This window comes from Stegodyphus dumicola, chromosome 4 (assembly GCF_044657685.1).
Source record: "Stegodyphus dumicola isolate Sdum_Otavi_A_Nest chromosome 4, ASM4465768v1".
In the NCBI taxonomy this organism is placed as follows: Eukaryota; Metazoa; Arthropoda; class Arachnida; order Araneae; family Eresidae; genus Stegodyphus; species Stegodyphus dumicola.
The window spans coordinates 142,393,597-142,402,882 of record NC_140771.1 but is presented as its reverse complement, the minus strand read 5'-3'; the positions used below and the strand labels follow the sequence as shown (position 1 = coordinate 142,402,882).

Below are 9,286 nucleotides of genomic sequence, written 5' to 3'. Positions count from 1 at the left end.
ATGCAACCAGCTCGTTCGCGGGATTCGAAACCTCGGACCTAACTACCAGTGTTCAGCGACTTAACCGCTCGGCCACTGGTGGGTCCTAAAATGAGATGATAAAATATTAGATGAGTTAAAAAAAACGCTTTGCAAGTGAAAAACATAGTCCTATCTATGTAATTCATCGTAAAATAGTAGAATGAACAATTCTTGTAAATAATTATTGAGTAAATAAATATATACACTTATCAGATCAGAGCACTGCGAAGTGAGTTTGAAACGTAAACAGAGCAACAAATTTTGGTTTACAGTGGTGAACAGCGATTATTATGTGCAAACAGAATAGTAAATGAAATTGATTAAATGATAAAACAACGTCGTGAGATTCAACACACTATACAACTTTCGTTCAAAACTTTAAATATTCCCTATCATTCAATTGCCCCATACAAGGAACAAAACTTTAAAAAAAAAAAAAAAAAAAGCTAAATAAAATTAAATGAAAACATTCATAAATTATAAACTTCATAATATTAAACATATATATATAATATTGAACAGTAAAACTTTTAAAAACGAACACAGTATTTCAAAATTAATTTAGAAAAAAAAAATCGTCTGGTTACACTAAATTCGCACCGAAATAAAGCTCTAGGTTTGCCACAATAAAACATACAGCCAGAAACCATAACCAAATCGTGACAAATAAAAAAACTCTTGCCAGGTTTGGCGCTCACCCCGATTACGGAATATTAACCAGAAATGATAATAGACTTATCTGTCAGATCAAGATAAGAATTCGCACATAAATATTAACAATCAGAATTGGCAAAGCAGCGAACAACGTGTATCATAGAAATAATAAAATATAACAGTTATCAAAATAATACTAGCCAAATGAACCAACAGATGATATAAAAGATAAAATACAAAGTTCATAAATAATTGAAAATGTACTCAATTTTTGAATTTCCAATAATTCTAACGCAGGAGAGGAGATCACCGGAGTGTATTTTATTAATTAAAAGAATTAAGAAAAAAGTGCACATTAAAGTACATTAAAGTAGACAATTTTATCATAATTTGAAAAATACAGAATTTATTTCTCCCTTCCTGCTGCTCTATTTCAAGAGCATCTTTGAGAAATATGATTTTCCTGTGCATTTCCTCTATAGCTGTCTGGCAACAGTAATTTGATAGAAAGTGTTTCCTGTATTTCTATGTATTACTTAAATATGTTATCTTTAAATTGATAAATTCTGCACCATAATTTGTTCCCTTTTAACAGAAGTTACTACTATGGTAAAACGCTGATCAAATGTAACATAACGTTGTTTTCTCTCTCTTTCACTTTTTTTTTTTTTTTTTAATTTTCGATTGAAGATGTGGCAGCTCTTTAAATGTGTTCTATATAGCCGGCTTTGCGAATGTCATTTATAAAATGTACTTAATTTTTTCCACCACCTTTTTCAAGATTCTATTTCCTAAAAGTATTATTATTTTGTGTGTTTGAAGTTGGAAATGTTAAAGTTTAAAAGATGAAGAGACGTAGAGAATTAATACAGGCCAACAATTCCCCAAATCGTCAAGTATCTTCATTCCGGTCGTATATAGAACATTTTAATGTATGTTGTTATCCTTGTCCACAAGCATACAATCCCAAAATGAAAAGAATGGACAGCTTTTGTACCGTCAGACTAATTTTACTTTTTCTTAGGACCATTGGACTTGTATGTCTATATTATTGTTTTTCCATAGGTATCACATTTTATCAAAAGTGGTTCATAAAGGTTAGTATTTTTTTAATGTCTTTATAAAAATAACATTTTATTTACGTTTAAGCATAGAGTATAATTGATTATTTTTATCTGTATGATTATTTTACACTGTTCTTTTTATTTATTTATTTTATATTTACTCTATAAGAAAAGCTTTTATTTTTACTCTAGTTTGTTTGTTTTCTATATGTATTCAATTATTATTTGTATCGTAACTGTTAGATATCATAGGTATATTTTTTATATGTTAGATATCTTTCTGAATTGCAGGAATGGTGATATTTCCATTATAGAAGAACCTATGTGAAATTTTTCATATGCATACTCCCTCCCACTAAAATGTTAACTTAAACTATGTCTCTAAAACTGTGCAAGGAAAAATGTATTATAGAACTATGCTAAGAAATGGTAGGTTTAAATGGAAATTCTTACCAAATGTCATTTTAAGGTAAAATGCAGTTCACATGCTCTTATTATTCATATGCATGTTACTGGACTTTCATCTAACAGATTAAATCTTTCTTCATTGGCAAAGAATGTGTAATATTCTAATGGCAGTTATTAATGTAATTATTTCCAATTCATTCTATTTTTAAGGAATTTTCATTAATATTTTATTATTCACATCTGTGATTAAGCAATCTCTACTTTATTGAGATATTTATATATATATATATATTAAGCAGCAGAATTAATTGTTTATGGGATTTTTTCCAGCATTAAGTTCAAGATGAAGAAAACCCGTCTTATTTCATGCATTAATTACATTACTGGAATTTATCAGTTGAATTTGAGCTTCTATTTTAAACTTTATTTTAGGCATATTTAAATATCAGTTAGTGTTACGGATATTTTGGGCAAAAATATATTTACAGGTACAAAAATCACCGCTACACAAACCCAAAATAACAAGACAAAGAATTTCACAAACTCAGTATCCATGTACACATCGACCTATTTTCACTTTAAAAAAAAATCAGAGAATTGCACAAACTACTTGGCATTGCTTGACTTTGTCCATGTACACATCGAACTACATTCATTTAAAAAGTCAAAGGAGCAGCCAAAAATATATGGCAGATCTTTGGAATATGGTAACTGGTAGTTTGGCGACATTTTGGAGGCGATAAAGGTTACTACCTAGGACTTTGGTAATAATGTGAGAAGTACTCAGTTCCGATTACGCATTATTTTGTGTGAGGGAAATGAGAGATCATGAGATGTGTCATGTGACATTAATGGACAAATTATAGTTCTTTAATCGGAAAAAGGGGGTAATTTGGAAAACTGTAGTACTATATTATTTTCTATATTGTCTTTTATTATATTGTAGTACTATATTAAGCTTCATTATGTGTTGTATGAAATAGTGGAAGTGTGTGTGCCACGTAATGAAGATTTTGAAGATTAGGTAAGTTAATATTTTTAATCATTTGAGGATATTATTTTTATGCATTGTTCTAAATGTAAGGAGTAAATAAATTAATATGATATTATAGGAAAATTGTTATTAGCAATGATTTAGTTTAAAGTAATTAGGATTGTAATCTAATTTTTATTAATTTAATGTATGTGCTTATTTATATTTTAAGTAGTGTTTTTTAATTTAATTATATTTTAATTTAATGATCGGGATTTTGTGAGTTATATGTTTGTAGTATTTTGGAATACGTTTGAGTAGAATACGTTGAGTATTTTCATGCATTTTCGTGAAATTTTTCTAATTTATGAGAAAAAAGCAGTGTACATGGATATAGTGAAGAGTGTGCGCAATGCCATTTTTGTGCAATTCTGGGATTTTTTTTAAGTAAAAATAAGTCGACGTGTACATGGTTTAGTGATATTTTAATTAAGTGATAGTTATTTTGTGAATTTTATGTTTGCAGGAATTTGGTATACGTTTCAGTTGAAGTAAACGTGCATGGAAGTAATTTAAATATTTGACACTAAGTATTTGTTACCATTTGTAATGTTTGTGGTATGAATTCGTTGGTGACATTTATATAATATAATAGATAATTCAGAGGTAAAAGTTTTGGGATATTTTATTTATTTTATACGTTGAAATGTTCATCTTTGGAAAGGGTATATACTTTTTGCGATCAGTTAATTTCATATATTTTCTTTTTACCGGATTTAAAGATTCACAAAATTTTCATGCATTTTTGTAAAATTTTTCTAATTTATGAGAAAAAAGGGTTGATCTTTACATTACGGTAACTTGGCGATTTTTTGGCGAAAATTTGGCGACCAACTCCCCTACAGCAACCCTCTATTTTTTTCCCCGCCGCCATTTTGTCTTCACGAAGTAAAGACATGTTTCTTTTCTTCTTATCTACTGAACACTTCTTCCAACAATCTACTAGCCGAATTACACTTATGCTAGAAATTTTATCAAACAAAACTGCTTAATCATGACAAATATTCACTGCAAAATTTGGAAAAAGTGCACAATACCATACACCTTACGCGTTTTTCAAAATAACACATACACATAAACCATGTACACGCCGACTTATTTTTACTTAAAAAAACATCCCAAATTTGCACAAAAATGGCATTGCGCACACTCTTCACTATATCCATGTACACTGCTTTTTTCTCATAAATTCGAAAAATTTCACGAAAATACATGACAATTTTCTCAATCTTTAAACCCGGTAAAAAGAACATATATGAAATTACCTGATCGCGAAAAAGTATTTACCCTTTACAAATATGAACATTTCCACATATAAAATAAATAAAATATCCAAAAACTTTTACCTCTAAATCATCTATTACATTATACACATCACCAACGAATTCATACATGAAGCATTACAAATATTTATTATCAAATATTTAAATTATTTCCATGCACATTTATTTCAACTTAAACATACACCAAATTCCTACAAGTATAAAATTCACAAAATAACTATCATTTCATTAAAATATAATTAAATTCAAAAACACCACTTAAAATATACATGAGCACATACATTCAATTAAAAATTACCTTACAATCCTAATTACTTTAAACTAAATCATTGCTAATAACAATTTTCCCAATAATACCAAATTCCTTTCCACCTTACATTTCCAACAATGCATAAAAATAATTAAAAATACTAACTTACCTAATCTCCTTCAGAATCTTCATTACGTGGCGGATACACTTTTCTTCATTCTCTTTCAGAATCTTTAAAATCATACTTATCTTTCAAAGCAAGATACCAGGTAAAATAAATAACATAATAAAACATGTTTATTTCTCTCTCACACAACCTTAAAAAGCATTTCTTACTATCCTTTTCAATACCACTAAATACCCATTTCGAATTCACTTTACTTACGGCCATGGGATCCAAAAATTCACAAACACTATTTCACACAACACAGAATAAAGCCAAATACAAAATTTCCAGATTTTTTCCCGATTTCCCCCCTTTTCCGATTAAAGAACCGTAATTCGTCCATTAATATCACATGACATATCCCATGATCTCTCATTTCCCCCACACAAAATAATGCGTAATCGGAACTCAGTACTGCTCACATTATTACCAAAGTCCCAGGTAGTAACCTTTATCGCCTCCAAAATGTCGCCAAACTACCAGTTACCGTAATGTAAAGATCAACCAAAAAAAGCAGTGTACATGGATATAGTGAAGAGTGTGCACAATGCCATTTTTGTGCAATTCTGGGATGTTTTTTTCAGTAAAAATAAGTCGACGTGTACATGGTTTAGTGATATTTTGGCTGATCTTTAGAATATGGTAACAGGTAGCTTGGCGACATTTTGGTAAGGCGATAAAGGTTACTAGCTAGGACTTTAGCAGAGTACATGGATAAAGTCAAGAGTGTGCGCAATGCCATTTTTGTGCAATTCTGTCATCTTTTTTTAAGTGAAAATAGGTCGACGTGTACATGGATGATACCGTGCATGTGCAATTCTTAAAAACGCGGCAAGCAGTGGCCGATTCTGCACTTTGTCCCAATTTCGCACCTAATCTTCGTCATGATTAAGCACTTTTGTTCCATAAGAGTTCTAGAATAAGCGTAATTCGGCTAGCAGATTGTTGGAAAAAAATGTTGAGTAAAAAAAAAAAAAAAAAAAAATGCCTTTACTTCGTGAAAACAAAATGGCGTCCAAACAAAAACTAGCAGGTTGCTGTAGCAGGGTTGGTCGCCACATTTTCGCCAAAAAATCGCCAAGCTACCATAATCCAAAGATTAACCATAACCTCCTCTGTCATCCGACGTTCGACCATACGCATTTCCTTCCTATAAACAGGACACTTAATGATGTCTACTAAGTAAACGTTAATTTACACACCAGTCAAGTAATGCACTTTTCTCATTTCTTTCCAAATCGTACAGAAACTTCAAATTAATCTTGCCACATTCAGCTATTTCACTGTCTAAATCACAAAACAAGCAATATTCTTCCTAACCGACAACCTTATGAATTTACCGCAATCGTACAACCAATTACATCATAATAAGGTTTTCATAACATTGAACTACTCAGGCTACTATAAAGGAAACAACTTGGTGATAATACAAGGGATGCCCCTCTCTCTATTCTAACCATATTTTGTTCTAAAAGTTGTTTATGGATATTACAGTAATGAAAGATTTGTCTCCTTCTTTTAATATAAATTAAAAAAGAAATTATCTTGTATTGTCTTCTTCTTCAAAAAAATCCTTTTTCTAAGCTCATAATTTTATTATTTAATTTATATCGCATTACAAATGTGTATAATATATTGACAATCTTACAAGTATCTTGTATTCTTTTACAACTTCTTTTACAATCTTCCAGTTCATGTAGTTCAAAAAATCTTCCCATTGTAAACATCGAGCCAATAGTTAATATTTCTAATGTTAGTCTTTCAGAAGAACAAGAGAGAATTCTAAAATATAATTTTAACTTCTCACAAACCTGTAAACCCTCGATTCCAAAGATTTTGGCTCCTATCGAAAAAGCTTTCAAGTTCAGTAAAGTTTCAGATTCGCAGAAAGAAATGATTAGGCATCTTATTGCTCATAATGTGAAATTCAATAATAAACCTCTGAAACCAAATCTAACTGCGAGAGAAAGAGCTACATTGCGTGAAATTCATTCTAACCCGGATGTTATTATTTCAAAGGCCGACAAAGGTGGCCAGATAGTCGTCATGGATAGGAACACTTACATCGATGGTGTCATTAAACAAAGGATCATATAATCCGATCCCTAAAGATCCTTCACCTTCGGACTTGTCAAAAATAAAAACTGCGATCAAATCTTCGCAAATCATTTCAGGCAACTTAAAACATTCACTTATCCCATCTGTTGCGAATTGTGCCAGATTATATGCTCTTCCCAAAATTCATAAAAGTGGTATTCCTTTCCGCCCTATTGTATCAAATTTAGGTACTGCCTCGTATCCATTAGCTAAATATTTAGTTTCTAGATTTTCAACTCTATTAGAAAATAACATTTACACCATAAAAAATTCAATAGAGTTTGTAAAAAAAGTTAAAAAATTTCTCCTAGTAATTTACTCATGGTTTCTTTTGATGTAAAATCATTATTCACCAATGTCCCAGTGGAGGATGCATTAAGATGTCTAGAAACCAGACTTCGCGAATTTCATTTCTCTTGCATCGAAATTGATGAGCTAATTTCTCTCACTCAACTCTGTTTGAAACAAACACATTTTGTTTTCCAAAATAATAATTACAAGCAAACTGAGGGATTAGCCATGGGAAGCCCCCTCAGTCCCATCCTGGCTGATATCTACATGCATTATTATGAATCAAAATTGTTTGAAACTTTAAACATCCCGGCATGGTTCCGCTACGTAGACGATACTTTTACTCCGTTTGAAGGTAGTAAAGATGATTTAAATAAAGTTCTTTCAACAATGAATTCTATTGATCCTGCTATTCAGTTCACTTTTGAACTTGAGACTTGCAATTCTCTTCCGTTTCTCGACATTCTTGTCACGTAACACATCCAACTTCAGTACTACGGTTTACTATAAACCATCATCGGTTTGCCTTTCACCACACTTTAAATCATGTCATCCGACTAAACAAAAGTTAGCTTCATTTTATTCCTATGCTTTCTGTGCTCTTCAAGTTTGCTCCTCCAAACTAGCCCTTGATGAAGAACTAAATTATTTAAAAGCAGTAGCTATTGACAGGGGCTTTCCACCCAACATTATTTATCAAGCAGTTAAAAAATTCTCATCTCAACGCACTAAAAGGCACACTCTTGTTTTAGGAGATTATAAAAATTCTGTTGTCATTCCCTTCTTCCCATCAATTAGCTATAAAGTTGCACATATTTTGCAGAAATTTAACTTTCGGGTTGTTTATTCTCCCATCAATAAAATTCCGAGTTCCATACTCAAGGACCCCATTCCGGATATGAATTCCTGGTGTATTTATAGGATTCCTTGCCAGTGTGGTTTAATTTACATTGGCCAAACTAAGAGAGCCTTAAAATTCCGTGTCAAGGAACATGAGGCATATGTTAGAAAAAAGGAAACACAGAAGTCTTCTGTTGCTCAACATTGTTGGTCTGAAAACCACATTTTCAGTTTTTCTGCTGCCAAAATCATTCAAAAAACATCTTCCATTGGAGAACTGGATTTTCTAGAGGCATTTCACATTCATAAAAATCTTTCTGTTCTAGTTAACGATCCTAATTCCAATCCAAATTTGCCATCGGCCTTTAAAGAAATTATGTTTTAGTTCTGGTTTCACCAACAGATGGCGCCACTTGCTTATTCTTGTCCAGGCTTTCTTATCTTATCTAAACATTATTTCCTATCTTGTTCATTTGCGGTTTTGCAGCTGAAGATGGTGGTTCAGTAAAACCATCGAAACTAGTCCTGTGAAAATTTTGTAAATATAACGCTAATTTTTGTTGTTTGACTTCTGAATTGGTATTTATTCGGCATGTTATTGTGTCTTCTTACAAGTATTCATTACAGTAATCACTATGCAGTATATTTAAGATTGACATCTTGAGAGTATTACAAGTGTTATTTTATATTGTATTGCAAGTTAAGAGAGGACTATTTCCAGTATTTTATTAAATGCTGATTTTCTTTGAAATGATAAAAAGATGGATAAAATTTGCATATTTTAGATTGTTTATACTGATTTAGAAAGGAGAAAATAAAATGTTTTGTATTAATCGTTCAAAATAATTAATTATGTATTACATGTTAACTTGAAATATTGCAATGCAGTTTTTCTTTCTGCATTGCAATATTTCAAGACACTTACAGCTAATATTTTTGCATAATATTCAAGAAACACTTACAGCTAATATTATTGCATAATATTAGCTGTAAGTGTTTGGTTAGAGAATACTGAATGAGACTTAATTGGCATATAGTGTTTAAAAGTCACTATAAATAAATAAACTCATTCACATGTTATAACTGCATTATGATCTTCATAAATTATTTTATGAGTTCCATGCATTATGAGCTGTGTGCAGATGATCTGCCTATTTTGTCAATCCAAATTAATTTTTG

The 9,286-nt window shown here is 31.0% G+C and overlaps 1 protein-coding gene across 3 annotated transcripts in view; it reads left to right on the top strand.

Moving 5' to 3' along the window:
• The first annotated feature begins 1,163 nt into the window (after nucleotides 1-1,163).
• LOC118203333 (solute carrier family 35 member H1) overlaps nucleotides 1,164-9,286 on the top strand; it is a 57,447-nt gene continuing 49,324 nt past the window's right edge. Inside the window, exons 1-2 of one of the 3 annotated variants that reach the window (XM_085815568.1) lie at nucleotides 1,634-1,772; nucleotides 2,031-2,168. In XM_085815568.1, coding sequence (XP_085671694.1) covers nucleotides 2,166-2,168 — 3 coding nt within the window. In that variant the 5' untranslated portion in view covers nucleotides 1,634-1,772; nucleotides 2,031-2,165. Of the gene's footprint in view, nucleotides 1,773-2,030; nucleotides 2,169-9,286 lie in introns of all 3 variants that reach the window. The other 2 variants (XM_085815566.1, XM_085815567.1) reach the window with 2 other exon arrangements.